Here is a 20,415-nt window from a genome sequence, read left to right on the forward strand (position 1 = left end):
CTTGCAGCGCTGTGCGCGCGCTGCGCTGCTTTTAGCAGTTAACTCCTTCTAAGGCATTTTACTACCTCTTACTATACTAGTAAGCTTTTAAGTACTTAACTTAAAGCTTTAATAACTTGTTAAAGTTTCTCTTTTCTAAATTTACTTTTTTTTACACTACTTACACTTTATAGCTGCCTTACAGGCTCTTTCTAAAGTAGCTGCTTAATTATGCTATAAAACAGCAACATAAGCTATTTTAGTAGCGCCCTTACTTAGCTGCTTTGCTAGATTAAGTATAGTAAAAGAAAATAAATTTTAATGCTTTTAAATCTAATTATATAGTAAAGTTAACTAAGCTTTAACCTTATAAAAATTACTAAGTGTTTAAGCCTTCTAGGTAGTATTTAGTAGTAAAGTAGCTAGCTAATTAGGTAGCTATATATTAAGCTTTAAAAGCACTAGCTCTAGGTTAAATAGAACTAGTCCTGTAGCTTTAAAGCCTGCGTAGATATTATCTATTATAATTAAGCAACTAAATGCTGCCTTAAAGGCTAGTAAAAAGGTTAGCTTATTAATATAGTTAATTTAGTAGTAGATTAACTAGCTAATCTTAGTACTGTACGCGCGCTTTAACAGCAAAAAGCAGCTAACGTTAAGCAGCTGTAGAATATGTAACGCGTGTACTAGCATACAGAGCGCTATAATACACCTCTGCTTACAGAGCTCTAAGAATTTAATAGAGTAATAGCTCTTATAGCTATTAAAAATAAGCAGCTACTATAAGCCTACTAAGCAATTTTTTATATGCAAATTAAAGTGCTCTAGCTATGTAATTCTATGTTTATTAGTTATCTAGCTATTATTGCTAACACTAATAGCCTAGTCTTTTAGTATATTTTTATTTTTATACTAAGCAGATAGGTAATGCTTGCCTTTAAAGATTATGTATAAAGGTATTGCCTACCTATCTGTGTTAATGCCTGTAATAACTGTCACCTATTTACAGTTACTTAGCTGTATAGCCTTTAGCTAATTATGTCTATCTGTGCCTATAATAACTATTTAGCTTAATATAACCCCTATCTAAAAGCCTGTCTTATTAAAATTATATATGTTCTAATCTATAATGCTGTACTTTAATTATGTAGCCTTTATAAGCTTAAACTACTTACTTATAATTACTAGATCTTTACATTTTGCTTATTAGTAATTATATAGTTAGCTAAAGTAGGTTTTAACTGCTAGTGTACGCGCAACAAAGTTAGATAGCTAGTTAATACCTGCTAGTAGAGCGCTGCGCTTAGTAAGAAGCTTGTTAGCCATCTCTTGTACAGCACCTAGAGTAGGCGCAAATCCTTAGGAATCTAGATTAAGTATATGCTTAATAATTACCTCCTTTTCTAGCTTTGTAAGCTTCTTGTTATTAGCTGTACAGTCGCGTTGCATAGTTATCTCTGCGTGTTGTTAGCAGAGAGCTATTTAATTAACATTATAGAGTGCTGCAGCACGCCTCTTAGTTAAAGACGCGTCTCTATTAAAAGCTTAAATAGCTAGGTTAATTCTAGCCTCTTTTAAAGATAATTAATTATATAGTTGTTAATGCATTGTGGTTAGTAGTAGGTTAGCTGCGTTTTAGTGGTGGGGCGGAACACTCGCTTGTGTTGAACATTCGCTTGTGGACCATGTTATAAGCGCTAAGCTAAAAATCTTATATATAACTAAATTACTTATATTATAAAACTTAAGTTTCTACTATGCTTTATACACGCCTATAATGTAGTAATTACTTTTAGTAATATTTAAAGAGGGTTTTAAGGCGCTAGTTTAGTTTTATTTAACCTAAAATAAGTTAAAATAGCTTTTAATATTTAGTTATATACTTTATTACTACTACTACTTATTAATAATAAGCTTTAGTAGTTGTAAACTCTAAGTAATACTTTTAAATTTAAGTTATAATTAATGCTTATAAAAGTAAGAATTTAGAGGTATATAGATAGCTTACTAACATCTATAATAAAAGCTTTTAAAAAAGTCTTAAAAAGGGCAGCAATTATTATGCATAAGCTAGTGTTAGTATAAAATAAAATTATAAAGCTTTAAGCAGTAAATAAGGCTGCTATATAATGTAAATTACATAAAAGAAAGCAGATTTAAGTAAAAAAAACTTTAATAGTTAAAAATAAAGCTTATCTAACTACTTTAAAGAGGTTTAGAGCGCGTAGTAATAGAAAAAAGCTAAAAACATAGGTGCACACTAAAGAAGGTAAGCTAAGTTAAAGGTAATGTAGGCAGTGCAATTAGACTAGGCATAACTTGCGTATGTGTAAAAAAGTAGTAGAAGTAGACTTTAAATAATATCTTATGTTATATTACTTTATATAGGGCTAAAGTAGGCTGTTTTGCGCTAGAATAGAGTGGTTTTAGTAGAGGCTTAGCAAAAGTGGCCGGCCAACCTGTGTAGCCAGCCAACCTGTTAGGTACGTTAACACTTTTAAAGTAACATGCTACAGCTATATATAAAGTTTTTTAAAAGATAATAAATAACTAATATACTAAGTAACTTTTATAAGCTAATTCCATAGCTAACTTATAAAGGCTAAATAATAACATAAAGTAGGTAATTATTAAGCACATAATTAAGCTACATATGTAAGGATTTTCTTCTTAGCTAGCAGCTATAGCTAATATAGCTAATTCTTTCACACTAAGCATAATCTAGGCTATGTTAGCATAAACTAGCCTAGTATGTTTATAAAGTGTTATTTAAAGCTTAAAGTAAAGTTTTAAGTATAAGTATAGTTAGTAGATATCTAGCCTATTATAAAGCCTATTTTATTAAAGTTGTCTATGTTATTATTTTAGATGCTATACTTATGTAACAATTCTCATGAATTGTTCCATCTCGGGTAGCCCAGAACCTATCTGAAGGGTCCCTGTATCGGCCCCGACCCTGACTCGGCCTGGCCCCGACCCTGACTCGACCTAGCCCTAACTCTGCCCTGCCCCCTGCTGTTACCTCTATTCTCTTATGTATTTAGTTGCACCTCTTTCCTGTAGCTAGCTTAGTAGTTTTCTAATATCCTTTGTACAAGGCCTATAGGTGTTAATAGAATTCCTAGGTTATTAAGTCCCTAAACACTTTTATATGCCTTTAAGTAGATTTTGTTACGGTCTACAGTTAGACCAGCGTAACTCCACCAGCGGTGCTCCACAATCTAGCCGAGTTAGGGCAGGGCTCGCTTATGAACCAGTTGGAGGACACGGAGGCAGCGCAGCTGCCTGCGGTGATGGAGGAGTGCGTTGTCTAATAGGAAAACAGGCTACAAATCTAACAAGTCTAAGAGAGCTTATAAAGCTCTTCTTAGCAGGCTTACATAAACTTATCCTACTTGCCTTAGCACTTTCTATATATGTATATAGTTTAAACCTTAAACAACCTTTAAAAAGTGTGTTTAATATTTAGTTTATTTTTTACATAGACTAAGTAGCATTTAGCTTTTTAAAAAGCTATAATACTATTTATATATCTTATACTATATATACCTCTAACCTTGTCTAACAGGACTGTTTAACCCTAGCTACTATACTGCTGCATGTGACGGTCCTACGCAGAGAGCTCTGTCGCGCGTCACATGACGAGCTGCCCGTGCAGCCAATCAGGATATAGAGGGTGCGACTAGCGCAACGCTATTAGTTTGCTTAGCGCTAGCGTCCTTGCTAGCGCCTTAGCACTGTAAGCACTTTTTTTATAGAGCTACTCTTAAAGCTCCTTTTCTTCTCTTTATTTTAGTGTAGCTAAAATAAAGCTAACTTACTCTACCTTACTTCTTTAGCTTTATATAGTAGTAGAGATAGTACTTATTATTATATTATACTAAAATTATTTTATTTAGCTAAAAAATAGTAACATAATATCTAGGTCTACTATATAGTTAGCTTTAAAAGCTTAATCTACTAACTAACTCTTACTTAGACAAATTTACTAGTATAACTAAGCTAAGCTTTAGTTTGTTAATAATAGCTATCTACTTTAAAGCCCTAGTTAGGCTAGGCAACTATAAAAGTAATACTAAGTAATAATTAAATTATTATACTTTATTAAAAAGCTTTAAGCTAAGAGTGCTGCTACTCTAGTTTAAATTAACTATAAGAGAGGGGCCTACTGTACTAACTACTACTGCAACAACGCAAAGAGAGCTGCAGGCTCTGTACAAACCTACGTACAAACCTACTACTAATTAACTATTAGCCCTACTGTCACTAGACCTAGGGCTTACACTATACTATACCTCTGCAGACTGCTAGATCCTAGAGTAGAGGGAAAAAGCTAAGAGCACTAGAATAAAAAAGCTATTAAAGATTAAAATATACATTAATTCTACTACGTAGCCTACTAGCAACACCTATACGCCTAAACTAAGGACGCTGCTATGCTAGGCTTAGTTCTACACTAATAATGTGTTTAAGAAGGACTATGCTATTAAGACTACACACACGCGCGCTTAGTAAGCTAAAAAAGCACTATTATTTTAAATAAAGGCTATTACTTAGAGTACTACTAATTATAATTTAATTAGCCTCTGCTTAGACCTACTAAACCTTATAGCTGCAGATTATATAATTATAGTAAATAAGCTACTATAGTAGTTATTAAAAGTGTAAGCTTATTAAAACTATACTAATACTCTTACTAAAGTAGTTAATATAGTAGAAGCTAAGTAAGTAAAAGTTAGTAAAAAGCTATAAAAGCTTTAAAGCTTACTAAATAAAACTTTTAAATACTTAGCTAATTATAAAAATAAAGTTAAAAGACTTAAAGCTACTACTACACTAGTATGTAATTAATTATTTTTCTTAGATAAAGCTTATTAAGCGCTAAAAAGCACACTTATACTAACTATACTAAAAAAGTAACTATAATTTAACCTAGCTATGCTAAAAACACCTAACTTTTTTATATTAGCACTATAAGCTAGAGAGCTAGGCTAAAACTATTAGCTAAAGCAGAGAATTTGCCTAAGTTTATAAGTAAAAATAATGTTAAATTTAATTACTAAAAAAACCTTTTAATAAGTAAGCTACTTTATAACATAGACTACTACATACTAGGCTAGTTTATGCAAACATAACCTAGGCTAGTTTATGCAAACATAACCTAGGCTAGTTTATGCAAACATAACCTAGGCTAGTTTATGCAAACATAACCTAGGCTAGTTTATGCAAACATAGCCTAGATTACGCTTAGCGCACAAAGAATTAGCTATATTAGCTATAAATGCTATCTAAGGGGAAATTCCTTGCGCATATAGCTTAAGTATAGTTTTAATAATCACCTGCTTCTTTTTATTACCTAGCCTTTATAATTTAGCTATAGAATTAGCTTATAAAGGTTGTCTAGCGCTATAGTTATTTATTATCTTTTATAGGACCTTACACATAGCTATAGCACATTTCTTTAAGAGTTTTATGTCTTATTTAAAAGCCTAGAGCGTAAGCTGTATCTAACGTTCTTTTAGCGCGTCTAAGTAGTGTTGTGGGGAATGCATTAGTGTAGAAAGGGTAGTTTAGTAGGGTCTTGGCAAAAGTAAGCAACTCAGGTGTGTGAGCAACTCGCCCGTGAAGTACGTTATAGGACTACTATAAAGGGGGATAATGTAAGGCTAGATGTTCTAGAACAGGCTAGTATAGCCTTACCTAACCTGTTTAGAGGTTGTATGACCTGTGCTTTGTATATAAGCATAAATCCTAATAAGTAAGGCTTAGTAGCAATTTGTCTCTCTTACAATACACTCCTATCTTTCTCTAAAAGCTTGCTCTCAGTGCTATTTGTGCTACTTACCATCCCATCTTTACATATAGGTGTTAATAGCATTCCCAGGTTCTAAGTCCCCACGCACTTCTATATGCCTCTAAGTAGATTCCCACTGCATTTAGACCTATTGTCTTGCCTGTGCTGTTACATTGCCTACGCTGTTATAAGATCTTTATAAAAAGCTTTTTTATAGTTATACTTACACTTAAACTTTACTTTAAGCTTTAGATAACACTTTATAAACATACTAAGCTAGTTTATACTAACATAGCCTATATTATACTTAGTGTGTAAAGAATTAGCTATATTACCTATAGCTACTAGCTAAGAAGAAAATCCTTGTGTATATAGCCTAAGTATGTGCTTAATAATTACCTACTTTTTATTATTACCTAGCTTTTATAAGTTAGCTATAAAATTAGCTTATAAAAGTTATTTAGTGTATTAGTTATTTATTATTTTCTAAAAAACTTTATATATAGCTGTAGTATATTACTTTAAAAGTGTTATATCTTATTTAAAAGCCTAAAGCATAAGCTATATTTAACATTATTTTAGTATATCTAAGTAGTGTTATTAGAAATGCATTAGTGTAGAAAGAGTAGTTTAGTAGGGTCTTAGCAAAAGTAAGCAACTTAGGTGTATAAGCAACTTGCCTGTGGTGTACGTTACCTAATTTTTGTGAACTCAACCTACAATAGAGATTTAATACGCTATTAACTACAACTTAAAAGGTATTAAAGAGAACTTAACAGCAGTGTCATTTCAATATTAAGATAGATCAGGTAAGATTAATAGGCAAGGAGCAATCTGCAACTACCTTGGCTGGTATGGAGCATTGTTGATAGAAACTGGCACAAAAGTTGCCTTTAAATAATCGCCGGAGACTCCACGCCAGAGAGCAAAAGAAAGGGAGCGGGGGGCTGCAGCGGCTCATCGAATGAGAAGTTCAGTTTTATATTGCAGGAACAAACCAACCCTCATTATCTCGAGGGACTCGGCCCATGAAAGAACCCGGTATATGGGACGTCTATAGAGAATTCTCGAAGCCGGCACCATCTTGATGGAAAAGGGCAATCATATGGTGTTCGACAAGTACGATGACAAGAATGCAGAAATTGTGGTGGGTGCACACGGTACCAGAAAATCTAAAAGGAACAATCCGAAGAAGAAGGGTTCATAAATCTAATCTTCTTACGTTCCCGGTCCGAGGATAACTACCTCAACGAGCTCGGGGTGGCGGAGAGTTGGCGGCAATTAAGGAACCCTCTCCCAGCTGCTCTACCACCAAGAAGAGATGCCCTCGAAGGCGTGATCCAGTGCAATATTGCTCTGTTTAGAAAAGTTTCGGTCGAGGACGGTCTAGGGGATTTCGACTACTTGACATCTTCGAAAACTCCGAAAGCAACTTTCAAGTCCCCGGCTAGACAATAAATACATCAGGCACGACTGTGGGGCTTTAATGGCAGACAGGTCTTGGTCCATTTCGATGAGAAAGGGCTCCGAACTCAAGAATATCGTGAGGAACGGAGAGTTCAAGTAGTGGGCCTCCCTGCGGAATCCTCTTCTCACGTTCTTGAGTCAGCCCCAGCGTGTGCCGTCCGTCATGGAGACCCTGACATGCAAATATGCTCCAAAAACCGAGAGTTCAAAAAGCTGTGCTGTTACAAAGCTGCTTATATGATTTTGAGGAGACTTGCTTGCGGTGCAACCCTATGTGGGCTCAAGGATGCACTCATCCTAGAGGAATCAAAAGAAGTAAAGGCACTTGAAGCGCCTTCAACTTCGTGCGGACTTCCCAGCTGCCACCGCTTGTTGCAAACCAATGAAGCAGGACCGAATGACGGCGATCAAGCGACAACGCCAGAGCACACCAGAGGAGTCTCCCAGAACGAACCGATTTGCCCACCAACGGCTCAGATGTGTTTCCTTCGACGAAGATTTCGATGATACCACCTCGGGTCCTGGATTCGACCAAATCGAGGATCCTAAAGATATCCACAAGGTCAGACTGAATCTTTCACTAACTGCACGACTTAGACGTGCTTTCTTTTCCTCAGACTCCGCTGGATTCACTTCGGATCCTAAAGCCGAGCAAGTCGAAAACGTCAATAGCGTTTCTGAAGCCGGACTGCTATTCAGAATACTTAAGCGTGCTTCCTGCCTCCCCACTTGAGCCTCAGGGTCGGAATGAAAGACTGTCACCCAGTAGCTCCAGGTCCTCGACCTCAGATTCAGGAGTCACTACGTGCGGTGATGAAGTGTATAGTAATAAGCCCGAAGACAGTGAGACCATCGACTGGGACCTTATACTCGAGACGCCCAAACCATTCAATGACTGTCGACTAGCCATATACTTGCCTGGCTTTCCACTCGAGCCTGTAGGGCGGAAAAATGGACCAGCCGGCAACGTCACGTATCAGAAAAAGCCAGGAAGGAAGGTTGAGCATACTGTTATGACCAGAATAGCCACAATCTAGTATGAATCACATGTTGAGCAGAGCCTTCAGTCGTCTTTTGGGAGGACGCAGACAGATGCTAGGCATTCTGCCGATGAGGACCATGGCAGTACAGAAGAATTTGCCTCGACAGAACAGTTTAATGCTCTTTATGAAGAAGCTCATAATGATCCAACCACCTTAAACCCCCCAGAGCACAATTTAGTCTCGAGCACTGCAAATCCTCCAAATTCAATCTCAAACCCAAATCTCAATACTGAGCATCTTCATGTTGCAACCTCGAACCCTAAAATCGTCGGCAATGTCCACTCCCTATTTCCTCAATCTGCACCACTTTTCCCCCCAGCCTCCAGCCGCTAAACCTAGACCATAACAGATTTCCTGGACCTCTCCTACTCCACCGATCACGATTCCCGCTGATATCACTCGGGCGAAGGATTTTCCACCCACTGCCCTAGTAAATAAAGCCCCCAAAGTCCCAAGCCAAAGCCTCTCATGCTGACGACGCTAACACCCAGTTCTTGTTCTCTCTTTTAAGCGCTACGGGGGCCACTCTGGATCATTGTAAGAGTTGTGGATATGGGCGTTGTACTGAGGGACGACAAGCGGTTGAGGTAGAAGTTTAGGTATGGAGGAGCGGACGAGGGAGATGAGGGAGCTTGTCGAAGAGTTTAAGGGAAGTTTGAAGAGGGTGAGGGGCTGGGTGAGAGTGTGTGAGAGTGGGTGATGAAGGAGTAGAAGGTAGGAGGGAGATGTAGGGGTTGAGAAGCCTGTAGGTCGAAGGACTGGATTGAGGTATGACTATTCGGGACGGTATGATGAGCATCTGGAAATGTAAGTTGTAGTGGTGCTGTGAACCGGGTTTATAGGGGTATTGTTTGGATTGCAGCCTCAGCGATGTTGTAGTTAGATTGGAATATTAGTCTCCGCTTTGCGGCGCTTGAGGCGACACCTTACTACATGCTACTAGATCAAACTAGAGTAGATCCGATCCCGCCACCCTTTTTCTGGTATTAATGAGGAGGCTCCGACAATGCTGATTTATGCTGAAAGCTAGATCCTCTGTTCCGTAGTAACTAACAACATGCAGATGCGGTCCATTTTATCCTACTCTTTAGGCATGGCCCAGACAATTAGTTTTATATCCATCCTAAAAAAAATTTAATTTAGTTAGTGATATATCCAATGCAACGCCAGCGCTATGCATGTCCGTCACCAAAAATCACACTTGCTCTCACTGATCAATCCGTGAATATGAAATAGCTTTAATGCCCATCCCGTTGTTCAACCCATCCTCTCCTCCCCCTCTTCGTCACTGCTGTCCTCATTCCTTTCCTCCCACCCGGCCAACCGCCTCAACACCCTGTTCTCCTCCTTCAACCCCTTCAATTCTTTCTTATATGGCAACTCACCATCACTCTGCACCTTCAACGCCAACCTCGCATATTCCGCCACCCGTCCCAGGCCCGCTTGCCACTCAGCATGTTCCAGTCTCAATTGCATGGAAATTGCGCGTTCTTGTTCAACAAGGGTTTGGTAGTGCTTGTGGAGCGCTAGCATGGCTTGCGTTTGGTTGTAGGCGTATGGGCGGAGTTTATCGAGGCAGAGGGTGAGTGCGGATTCGTAGTCAGTGATTAGCGTGCGGAGGGCTGTGTTCGAGGTGGTGAGATCTGAGATGGTGGTTTGCAAGGAGGAGAGTTGGGAGTGTAGATTTGAGAGTTCGGCGCTGCGCGAGGCGGCTGTTGTTTCTCATCAGTATATTGATCTATTGAGGATGCACACGGGAGTGCCGATGCCTTACTATTCAAATCCCCATTCACCTCCCGGATTCCCAGGCCCGCAATTCCTCCCTCCGTCTCCGCAGCCCTCGCCTGAATCGCGTGCACACCGTTCACAATGCCCTGCGTCTGCGCACGATTCTCCTCCAACACCTGGCTCAGCTGCTGCACCACGCTCCACAGATGATTCATATCCGTCTGTTGACCTCCGCTCGGCAGCCCGTTTACCATCGGTATACTATTCGCCTGGGGCCCGACCCCATTTGTTTGGTGCGCCGCAGCAGCCGCCGCCGCGGCTTGTGAGGGCGAAGGCGAGGGCGCGGCACGAGGCATGCCGGGTCCAGGGAGGTTCGAGGAAGACGTGTCGAGGAAGGAGGAGAAGTTGTTCATGGCGGCAGGAGTTTCTCGCTTGTGACAAGCCAGTTATTGGCAGACAGTATTGGTAGTTTTTGCAACACGTTTCGTCGCTTGCAGGGTCGCGTTGCGCTCGCTGTTTGGAAGTTTGATTGAATGATTGGAGGAGCGAGGGTCCACAGATTGCCGACTCGGTTGTGGCGTGGAGGAGGAGGTGGGTGAGATGGCTGCAATGGCACGATGGGATTCTGCAAATTTAGTGTGATTGTCAAAGATAGTATGAGTGTAGTGGTTGTGACGGATTTGCGAGGATTCATCAAGCAATGGATAAAGCGTACTTTGGCGCTGAAATCTATTTTAGGTCTAGTCTCATTGAGGTCTTGGCAATATCAAACGGCTGGAGACCATCACGTCTTCAGGAACCTGTGACACATTATTTCGTCTTCTACCATCCCATTATGTTCAAATCCGCTGCGGCATTCTTACAACTATTGTCTGCCGTTATCTGTAATCTCACAGAAAGCCTTGAATGTCACCATTCCCTCGCCACCATATCCCTCTGTCCCACTCTCAATCGTCAACTCCGCATTAGCGCCTACGAAGAAGACATTTCCCTCCTCGCATATCTCTCTCTTCGGGCCCACACCCATGTGACCATTGCCTTTTGTGCAGAGCACGATGCTTGGTCCTTGGATGGGATCGAATGTTGCTTTGGCACCAGACTTGTTCAGCGCTGTTCGCACAACGCTAAATTCAGGGATCGGCGGATCGTAGAGGATGCTCGTAGAGTTGGATTTGTAGGCTGCGGCAGAGAGGGTTGCATAGGGATAGTCCACGGGCTTCATCTTCTGCTCGCTAATTGGAGCGTACGAGTAAGTCAACATGGCGGTAAGTGTCGAGACATCCTTGAACTTAGGAGTGAATCCAGCGCGAACCACATTATCTGAAGATGCCATGCACTCGATGATATCTCCTGAAAGATATGCGTGGATATCGTCTGCTTTTAGGAACATAGCTTCGCCGATGTCGAGCTTGACGTAGTTGAGGAAGAATTGTACGAAGAGACCGATATCGCCAGGAAACTGGCTATTAAGGCGGATGACAAGATCAGCGAGTTCTTTGCCCCCGTTTGAGGGACCCCCCTCGCCGGCAAAGCTAGCACCCTCAGAATTGGCTGCTTGAAGAAGCTCTTCGGACGCCATCGCCAAAACATCCATACCTGCGTTCATGATCTTCGTAAAGGCAGACTGTAGCGCCCTCTTGTTCGCCTCAATATCCTCCTCTTTATCAGACCTCTCCTTGCCCTTCACTGCGTCCTCGAAGGCCTTTGCCTCTTCTTCGCCAACAAGCTTTCGAAGGGAAGGAATATTCTGTAGGAAGTGGGTGATCTCAGCAAGGGGACGAAACCCACATAGCCCGTCGAAAGGGGTAATGGCGATCGTCATTTCGGGTTTATGGTTGTCGTCTAATCATGAACGTGTGAGCTAAGAGCATAGAGTATCCAGAAACGACAGACTAACCCGGATAGTTCTTGGGGTCCTTAGCATGCAGCTGCTCAGCAAGCTTTTTGTTAGGGTGCGCCTGGATACTCAAAGCCTTGTTAATCGACAAGACCTTGAACAGAAACGGCAACTTGTTGCCATAGCGGTCGGCAATATCTTGCGAAAGCAGAGCTTGATTATCCTGAAAGAGTTCGAGGAGCGTTCGCTGCGTCTCCAGGTCTTTGGAAGGAAGCGAGGGATGCGTACCCATCCATAGCTAGCGAAGTTAGCAATGGCTTGCTGAATAGACTTTGGATTAACGAACTTCAGAATATGGCTTCTCCTCTTGAATCGAAAAGTTAGTTTGTGCGGCCGCAGCGGCGAACTTGGCAGCAGCCGAAGACTGGCCAATCTTCCCTGGGCCACTTCAGCTATCTTAGATTGCAATATCCGTGCCGGGTAGTAAACGCACCCCAATCGTAACTATTCACACCTAGTTATAATAAGTTAACAGGAATAAAATAGCTTATCTGCATGCAAATTTACCGCATTGAAGTCGAATTAAAGGTACCTGCATCCTGAGAGCTTGTAACGTTAGGGGAGTGAATTATTTGTTGTCTAGTGTTACCGCCACTTCATAAATGGAGGAGTCGAAATAAGCTCCGGCTGCTCAGTGGCACTTGACCGCTCCTGGTGTAGCTTCCACACTAAGCTTCGCCTAAACACACCTCTCGTATCTGACTAGCAGCTCATGCGTCCATTTTCAGGCACCCTTCATCCACCTGCCATCTCACTCTTCGATCTCATCATCAAGTTACTCATGATACACCCTATGAACAAGAAGCAGTGAATGGGTGTGTGGGAAAGAGCGGCAAGAGGGCGCTTGTCAAAATGGCCGCACGCAGCAGACCTCGTGCCGGGCAACTCAAGGAAGAGATCGACGAGGAGCGCACGCTATGGAGCCAGATACGAGCCGATGCAAAGAGAGTCGACCACCTAATGGTAAGGATACATTTCACTCAAAAGCTTGGCCTTCTTGGGCATCTACCACCAAATCATATAAGTCGAGATCAACCTTCCGCGACATATCGGAATCGAAAGGCTCTACGCGAGGTCTGGTGGACAGTCTCAGTTTCTATCATATCTTATCGGTAGTTTTCGAACTGTACGGGTTAATTTCGATTATTGTTGACCAAGAATACCCTTTCCCGTGCCCGAGAGGATCCAAACCGAGCGGATGCGCATCGAAAAGACCCTACCGGAGACTCTCCAAGCGAGCAACCTCGGCTTCAAATGTATCATATCAGAGATCGTCTGAGTCGTCTAAGTCTACAACCCTTGATTGGGGTCTCACCTAGCCAGAATGCAAACAGAGACCCGAGAATAACAACCAGAGACGACCCAATATAAAATTCTTTCCATATTATTTCGATAAGATCAATTAATTTTTGTTTATTTTGCTCTCTCGCACTGTATCGTTAATTAGTACTAATACCTAACATTATAGGTCCAATCCGATGCAATTAGCAAGAAGATCGTGGAGTTGACGGAACAACAAACTGCAGTCATAGGTACATTAAACGTATTCCACACTCCCGCGTTCGAATTCTTTTATATCCGTCTCTTGCCCTTACCTTCATGTATTCTCATCGCTAACGCATTTACAGCCCGTGGCGAATCACCCTCCTCTAGCATCGACGCGGACCTTGAGAAAAACCTCCGAGAAAACATACGTCTAAGTGAAGAAATCCAAAACCTCATAGCCGACGAATCAGGCGGCAACGACATCCTCAAATCTCTCGAAATTCTCTCGGCTCTTCGTGACGCACACGAACCCGACCCCATCCCTACATCACGTGCCGCATCAGTCGGCAAGTCCCAGCGCGATCGCCAGACCAAGAGGAAACATACCGATGCACTAGACGACCGAGAAAGCATTGCGGCAGACAGCCCTGGTGGAGGACCGAGTCCGAAGGTCATGATCAATACGACGAAGGACAGGCTTATGAAACAGGTAGGGAGCAGGGCGAGTTCTGTGCCGGCGGTTCGGGAGAGCAGTGTAAAGGTCGAAGATGCGGAGGGCGCGGACCAAACCAAGGGTAAGAACACTCGTTCTTCTTCCCGGTGGGCGTCTACTTCTAAGTCCAAAATGGGTGGCGCTCGTTGATGTCAGTCTGCCAGCCTGTTTCTTCTTGGGTCCTACCCTTGGGGTATGGGAGTGTGTGAGATTCTTCCTGTTATATACCCACTGGTGGTACTCTTCTATCAGGGTTCTCTAAATGAATGAGGTTCCGAAAGGTCCTCTGTTTGTTTTTCGCTTCTTCCAATATCTGTTCCTATTCCAGTTCCAGTTCTTTAAGTCTGGTTTCCTTGATCTTTACCTCCAGTCTGTGCTCCTCCTCATCCTTGTAACTTTCTTTCCATCCTTATTACCACCCAAGTTACCCCAAGATATTGACACCTAGCAGCCCACGACCCCAAACCCCGCCTGACAGTTCACACCGAAGTCCTCTATCGCAACAACAAATCGCGCTCCCTCGAAGGCGAAGGCATCCTCTGCCGCGTGACCTCCGTCATTGGCGAGGGCAAACAACGGCGCTACGAAATCATTGACTCAGATCCCGATCCCCCCGTCCCCGCGCAACCTTATCGCGCGTCCGTAAACCACCTCATTCCCATACCACCGGCAAACACGAACGCTAGTCTTGCGGATCTAAAGACGGGGAAACATGTGCTTGCGCTGTATCCAGGGACCACTACCTTTTATAAGGCGGAGGTTGTAGCGGGGTGGTCGGCGAAAGGGATTGTGGGAGGAAGGGAAGGGAGTAAGGGCTTGGGTGGGGGTGGGATCAAGAAGGAGGAGGAGGGTGGAGGAGGCGTCGTTATGGTGACCCCGAAGCCAGAGGAGTATGTGAGGTTGAGGTTTGAAGGTGAGGATGAGGCGGATCGGGAGATGAATGTTGAGAGGAGGTTTGTTTTGCCGGATAGGTAAATCTTGGTGTGTAATGGTTCACAGACGCTAGGTTTGGTTATTGCGTATTGGACAGAGTGTTACCTATGATTAGCAGTGGAGAGTAACGTATCGTTTGAGCACTGTGGGATTGAACTGTGCGGGGAGGCCTGAGTGGTTGTGAGAGTTAAAGATTGGACACTACATAGGTACGTAGACTTGCCATTGCCACTGGTCCCTCATTATCTATATTGCTCACGGTCAAACCTATCCCATCCCTTCCTAGAAATATCAGTCCTCTCCCAACAGTCCTGCTATTACATCACCGGTCCGATAAGGAGCAATGAGAAGACACTTCACCCAAACAGTTATTTTCAGACGTTTGTTGTGTGTAACAATTTCCATACACATATCCATAACATCATCTATCCTTCGCGCCTGTTCGAAAAACCCAGTCTTCCCCATCTCACCGCGCAGTATAAACATCAACTCCAATCTCTCTCCACAGAGAAATCTACAACGGAAGGGGAATGGATAGAATGCAAACTACACCACAGATTCGAAATGGGCGAAAACAAGACCGCAAGACCGCAAGACCGCAAAGACACAGAAGACCCGGAAACACACCACACCTTAGGGAAAGGGGTATCTAGCATCCCCTTGAACCTGCCGGCACCAGCACCACCGCCAGATGGGAAGAGGGACATGGATGAGAAGTGAAAGAAACATACCTCCGCGAAGCCAGTATTAGAAAAAAAATATATCGACTAAGGAGCCGTTAGGAACGCGACCGAGAGAACCGGGTATATGCAGAGTAGAAGGAGGAGGGAGGAGGGAGCATGCAGTCGCACGAGACAGACGTTCGATGGTTCGATTCGAGTTAGATCGAGGGGGAAGTGGAGTAGAGGAGCCGAGTGACTATTTGGTAGGAGGAACCTTGACATTATTTGAGAGCCATGCCTGTGAGTTTGGATGCATTAGCGGGTGTTGAGTATATGAAAGTCCGTGAGGCTTGTGCAGGAACGGAGAGGGGGACTGGGAACCGAGGATAGTGCACATACCAGACCCTCGAAAATCCCTTCACCTGTTGTCGCGCAACTGGGCTCGACTTTCCACACGTGGTCTTTTGCAATCTTTTCTAGTTGGAGCTTATCCGAGACCTCTTTGGGTCGCATTGCTGTGCCGTTATGTTAGTCTCCTTGTGATCGGAGTGTGTCCAGGGAGTAAGTAGAATGTACCTCCGGCGAGATCCTGCTTGTTCGCGAAGACTAGGAGCAGCGCGTCCTTCATTTCTCGGTCTTGAATGATGCGGGTCAGTTCCGTTCGGGCCTCGTCGATGCGGTCGCGGTCGTTGGAGTCGATGACGAAGATAAGGCCTTGGGTGCCTATTCAGTCATGTTAGGTTTGAATACCTTTAGCATAAGAGAGGGAATGGACAAGGGAATAGGCACAAGGCAGCCTGACGCCGCAGTCGCACCCTACCCGGAACAGAATTATGGTGCCCCAACATACCGGAGAAGTAGTGTCTCCACAGTGGCCGTATCTTGTCCTGGCCTCCTACGTCCCAGACATTGAATTTGGTGTTCTTATATGTGACTGTCTCTACATTGAAGCCGACGGTGGGAATGGTCGTGACGTCTTGGTCGAGCTTGAGTTTGTACAGGATAGCTGCCAAGTGACCCCATTAGCGACCCTAACGTGATGGTGGACCGGTCTACATACTCGTCTTGCCAGCGGCATCTAAGCCGAGCATCAGCAGCCTCATCTCCTTGGATCCGAAGATCTTATTCATCATCTTCGATATTGACGCGCCCATTGCTGCAAAAAAAGGCGCGAAATATCCGGAGAGATTAGGCAGTCGTGTGTTAAGAGTTCGTTCTCTTTATGCTAGGTGAAGGGTCGATTGGGTCTCGGGTGGTGGGAGGCGCGGCAGTGTACAATTGAGGTCGGTGAATTTTGCGTGCTGGAGCTGTAGTGAGGGACGCCGGTGAGTGCAGGTGTGGGATGTCACTCTGCGGAAAGCTTCAGGGTGATGGAGGTGAAACACGTTGAAGATCAGCAGCCAGCCGAAACCAACAGACGGGAGGTCCCCGCCAAACGCCGCCGCCGCCGAAAGCATCAACCCACAGACTGAAAGAAAGGGGCCAGAAACTTTGAGCTTGGAATTTTATTAGATTCAAACATATGCACAAGCAACACCTCTACACATGCGGTCTCCGCGCTTTACCTATCGCAAATCAGCCGTGCAACGTTGCCCGCCACCACCAGCAATCTAACATGCATGCAGGTACGCGCGAAACTACTCCTGACGGCGGCATCACACATCGCCCAAATGAGGACCCGCTCATCAGGTGCCAATTGTTTAGTGTTGAACTATTGGAGCAGGTGCCTCCTGTGTGTGGTGAAATCTGATCTAATTAAGCCTCGCTCACGCACAGCGTCAACTATCAAAATCTGTCGTAAATGCCTCCACTCCTCTCCACTGAAAGACGTTCCAGGTTCGTCTTCCACCACCACTCGTGAGACTCTTCGGCGTGTTCGCCAGGCTTCTCATCCCACGGCTTCGGGCTCAGGATATAGTGGATGTTCTTTACTTCATGGTCCCGCCATATCTGGTGGTGCACTCCCTCCCATCGCAATGTCTTCAACGCGTTGTACGTATATGGGAGAGCTACCCATCGCCCAGAGAACACGTCGCCCAGGAGCGATTGATCCGCAAAGTCATAGTCTAGCGTCGATTCCTCCGACAACTTCTCCTCGATGAGCCGGTAGACCTCGTTCGACGGGTTAACGACCTGGAGTCCGCCGTTGGGTATCCCGAGGCCGAACGAAGGAGATGCGCCTTGTGTCTGCGCTTCATCAGGGGTACCGTGTTGTAAGGTGAAAGCACATTTCTCTGGAATCCTATATCCATGTCAATTGTGCACTTGAAGGCAGTGTCTCATTTCGATGTACCAGTCTCTCGGATAGTGCGGCTTTTTCAGCGGGTTACAGACACAGGCATGGCTCGCCGCAAACACCCTGTTGCCCTTGCCCCCCATTCTCGGCGGGTCTAGCTCCATTTCCATCAGCTCGTCCATGTTCCGCAGCACCATCATATCACTGTCCAACTGGACAACCCGGTCATACTCGACGAGCGAGAAGGGCGTCAGCTTGCTCCAACAGTCGTAGAAGCGCGGATCATTGGTAAAGTCCTTGTGCACCTTAGGCAACAGGTAGCGAACATGTTTCTTGGGAATGCCACGAATGTCGAGCGCTTTGTGGCCTTCGGGTGGGAACGTGTCGGTGTAAAGGGCGACGAGCGGGTATGCAGACTTGTGTTTCTTGAGGCTGTGGTCGAGCGTAAGCAGGCCGGTGAGGTAAGCCGTGTTCGTGATGAGGGTAGTCCACACTGTATATGCTGTTAGATTGTGCGCGTTTGTGTAAAAGGGAGAACTCAGGTGGATACTTGCCTCTCTTCGATGCGACTAGAGGCCTCGGATCTGGGTTGGCTTCAGTCATGCTGTACAACCTGCAATCGCAGGGATACTGCAGGATTAGCTGAGCGATCAAGACAAGCTTCTCACGGTGGTGAGCTACATTGTACTGTTTGCCGTTGCGGAGAGGGTGATGGGGGGTGGGCCGGGTCGGTGAGCGACACAAGCCGATCTCGGCACATCAAGATCGACATCGTCCATCGCGGACGCTTGCGCATCTCCGAGAGCTATCGAAACATCGAGCCTGGGATGGAGAAACCCACGCTCGCTGCTGACCCCCCCGCACCCTCTTAATCACTGCTTCAGCCAGCGGTATGGTCCTAATATTGGCGCCGTTGCCTGATTCTCTCCACCAATGTCAGTGACGGCCACGAAGCCCTCATTGCCGCAAGGGCTTGCAGAGCACCCGCGAAAGGCCGATGGAGGTACAAAGAACTACAAAGGCTTCGTCGCGGGAGTCTTCTCTGGCATTACAAAGCTATCCGGTGGGTCATATTGCACACAATTATTCCTCTTATATAATTGCTAACCACCTCCAGTCGGCCATCCATTCGATACCATCAAAGTGCGGTTACAGACGACCGATCATTCTCAGTTCAAGGGCCCACTAGATTGTCTACTCCAAACGCTGCGCAACGAGGGCGTCAAGGGAATATATAAGGGCGCAACCCCACCCCTGGTCGGGTGGATGTTCATGGACTCAATGTGAGTAAGGTACACTCTTCTCAGAGTCCACCATTTAATTAGCAATAGAATGCTGGGATCGCTGAGCGTGTATCGGCGTATCCTGAATGACAATATCTTCAACCCGACAAGAGAACTGAATTTTGGACAACAACCCAAACTCCCTGTGCTGGGACATGCTATGGCAGGTACAATGGCTGGCTGGACAGTCTCCTTTATTGCCGGGCCTGTCGAGCACATCAAAGCCCGTCTACAGGTCCAATATCAGGCACAGAAAGCCCAGAGGCTCTACAGCGGACCCATCGACTGCCTCAAGAAGACAGTAAGTCGGCCCTCAGTCACCTCATAAACACATATATCTTACCATCCAGTTCCGAAACCACGGCGTCAGAGGCGTCTGGCACGGTCTCAGCGCTACCCTCCTCTTCCGCACATTTTTCTGTTTCTGGTGGGGCACCTACGACATCTTCACCACCGCACTCAAATCACACACCAACCTTTCAACCCCCGCCGTGAACTTTTGGGCTGGAGGTCTCTCCGCCCAAGTCTTCTGGATCACATCGTACCCATCAGACGTCGTGAAACAGCGCATCATGACCGATCCTCTAGGTCAAGACCGGAAGTTCCCCCGGTGGCGCAATGCTGCAAGAGCGGTTTATCGAGAGCGAGGTTGGCGAGGTTACTGGAGAGGGTTTGTCCCGTGCTTCTTGAGGGCATTTCCGGCTAACGCAATGGCTTTGGTTGCGTTTGAAGGCGTTATGAGAGCTTTGCCTGAGTGAGATTATCGTTTTAGATGTCCCTCTTCTAGGCTAATTAACATAATACGCTAATTCATAAATGTCTTGGAAAAGCAAAGCTTAGAATAGTAAGGTGTATACAGTCAAACCCCGCCAAGCCGATCACCCGCCAAGCTAATAACCTTAATATTGCGATAATTTTTTTGTGCCTTAATTATCCCCCTATACAAATTAATTAATACCTTACCCCCTAATATATTAGCTGCAAAACACTAAAATATTACCTTACTAAAATTAACAAGTAATAGCTTGCAGGATTACAAAAGAACAGCGCAGAGCTCTTAAAAGCTAGTATAAGAGTTAAACACCTTAACTATGCTATAAGGACTGTATACAGTGGTTCTTATAGTAGTATAACTATAGAATTAGTTAGTTAACAGTCTCTAAGTTACTAAGCAGTGTGTTTAATAATATTAACTAACCTAATCTTTTTTAGCAGCCTTTATTAGTAGTGTAACATATAACTAGTAATTAGCTAATTTTTAACTTAATACTCTTTTAGTAGTTTTAGTTAATAAAAGCTTACAGAGCCTATATTACTAGCAACCTACTTTTTAAAAAAGCATGTAAGATTTAGCTGCAGATTAATAAGTATTAACATCTACCTCCTCTAAAGTTTAGCTAGGGCTGGCTATATTA

At 44.1% G+C, this 20,415-nt stretch overlaps 7 protein-coding genes across 7 annotated transcripts; 3 read left to right on the plus strand and 4 right to left on the minus strand.

The window, feature by feature from the left end:
• Nucleotides 1-6,878: 6,878 nt before the first annotated feature.
• Nucleotides 6,879-8,629, plus strand: BDR25DRAFT_355933 (uncharacterized protein; the record flags this gene model as incomplete). The annotated part of the gene is made up of 8 exons (XM_033695549.1): nt 6,879-6,933; nt 6,972-7,116; nt 7,164-7,212; nt 7,241-7,611; nt 7,667-7,802; nt 7,858-8,238; nt 8,296-8,559; nt 8,603-8,629. 8 exons carry the CDS (start codon nt 6,879-6,881, stop codon nt 8,627-8,629), a joined length of 1,428 nt encoding a protein of 475 aa, XP_033547079.1.
• A 911-nt stretch (nt 8,630-9,540) lies between these two features.
• Nucleotides 9,541-10,367, minus strand: BDR25DRAFT_227078 (uncharacterized protein; the record flags this gene model as incomplete). Its single annotated transcript, XM_033685236.1, has 2 exons — nt 9,541-9,995; nt 10,058-10,367. The coding sequence occupies 2 exons, from the start codon at nt 10,365-10,367 to the stop codon at nt 9,541-9,543; spliced, it is 765 nt and encodes a 254-aa protein (XP_033547080.1).
• Nucleotides 10,368-10,754: 387 nt separating this feature from the next.
• On the minus strand, nt 10,755-12,482 carry BDR25DRAFT_263012 (mannose-6-phosphate isomeras-like protein). Its single transcript, XM_033686796.1, has 5 exons — nt 12,416-12,482; nt 12,342-12,362; nt 12,195-12,286; nt 11,909-12,146; nt 10,755-11,853 (listed from the first exon to the last, which is right to left on the minus strand). Exons 1-5 carry the CDS (start codon nt 12,444-12,446, stop codon nt 10,877-10,879), a joined length of 1,359 nt encoding a protein of 452 aa, XP_033547081.1. The 5' UTR covers nt 12,447-12,482; the 3' UTR covers nt 10,755-10,876.
• A 158-nt stretch (nt 12,483-12,640) lies between these two features.
• On the plus strand, nt 12,641-14,861 carry BDR25DRAFT_288052 (uncharacterized protein; the record flags this gene model as incomplete). Its single annotated transcript, XM_033688365.1, has 5 exons — nt 12,641-12,871; nt 13,377-13,440; nt 13,537-13,968; nt 14,338-14,675; nt 14,769-14,861. Exons 1-5 carry the CDS (start codon nt 12,761-12,763, stop codon nt 14,859-14,861), a joined length of 1,038 nt encoding a protein of 345 aa, XP_033547082.1. The 5' UTR covers nt 12,641-12,760.
• An 876-nt stretch (nt 14,862-15,737) lies between these two features.
• Nucleotides 15,738-16,635, minus strand: BDR25DRAFT_226541 (ARF/SAR superfamily; the record flags this gene model as incomplete). Its single annotated transcript, XM_033685211.1, has 5 exons — nt 15,738-15,779; nt 15,881-15,996; nt 16,058-16,204; nt 16,332-16,487; nt 16,542-16,635. 5 exons carry the CDS (start codon nt 16,633-16,635, stop codon nt 15,738-15,740), a joined length of 555 nt encoding a protein of 184 aa, XP_033547083.1.
• A 382-nt stretch (nt 16,636-17,017) lies between these two features.
• Nucleotides 17,018-18,440, minus strand: BDR25DRAFT_263022 (glycosyl transferase family protein). Its single transcript, XM_033686797.1, has 3 exons — nt 18,272-18,440; nt 17,775-18,210; nt 17,018-17,723 (listed from the first exon to the last, which is right to left on the minus strand). Exons 1-3 carry the CDS (start codon nt 18,318-18,320, stop codon nt 17,267-17,269), a joined length of 942 nt encoding a protein of 313 aa, XP_033547084.1. The 5' UTR covers nt 18,321-18,440; the 3' UTR covers nt 17,018-17,266.
• A 56-nt stretch (nt 18,441-18,496) lies between these two features.
• BDR25DRAFT_288063 (mitochondrial carrier) lies at nt 18,497-19,825 on the plus strand. The gene is made up of 4 exons (XM_033688366.1): nt 18,497-18,780; nt 18,835-19,000; nt 19,049-19,301; nt 19,351-19,825. Exons 1-4 carry the CDS (start codon nt 18,651-18,653, stop codon nt 19,756-19,758), a joined length of 957 nt encoding a protein of 318 aa, XP_033547085.1. The 5' UTR covers nt 18,497-18,650; the 3' UTR covers nt 19,759-19,825.
• The last annotated feature ends 590 nt before the right edge of the window (nt 19,826-20,415 follow it).

Source organism: Lindgomyces ingoldianus, assembly GCF_010093535.1.
Source record: "Lindgomyces ingoldianus strain ATCC 200398 unplaced genomic scaffold BDR25scaffold_18, whole genome shotgun sequence".
Taxonomy (NCBI): domain Eukaryota; kingdom Fungi; phylum Ascomycota; class Dothideomycetes; order Pleosporales; family Lindgomycetaceae; genus Lindgomyces; species Lindgomyces ingoldianus.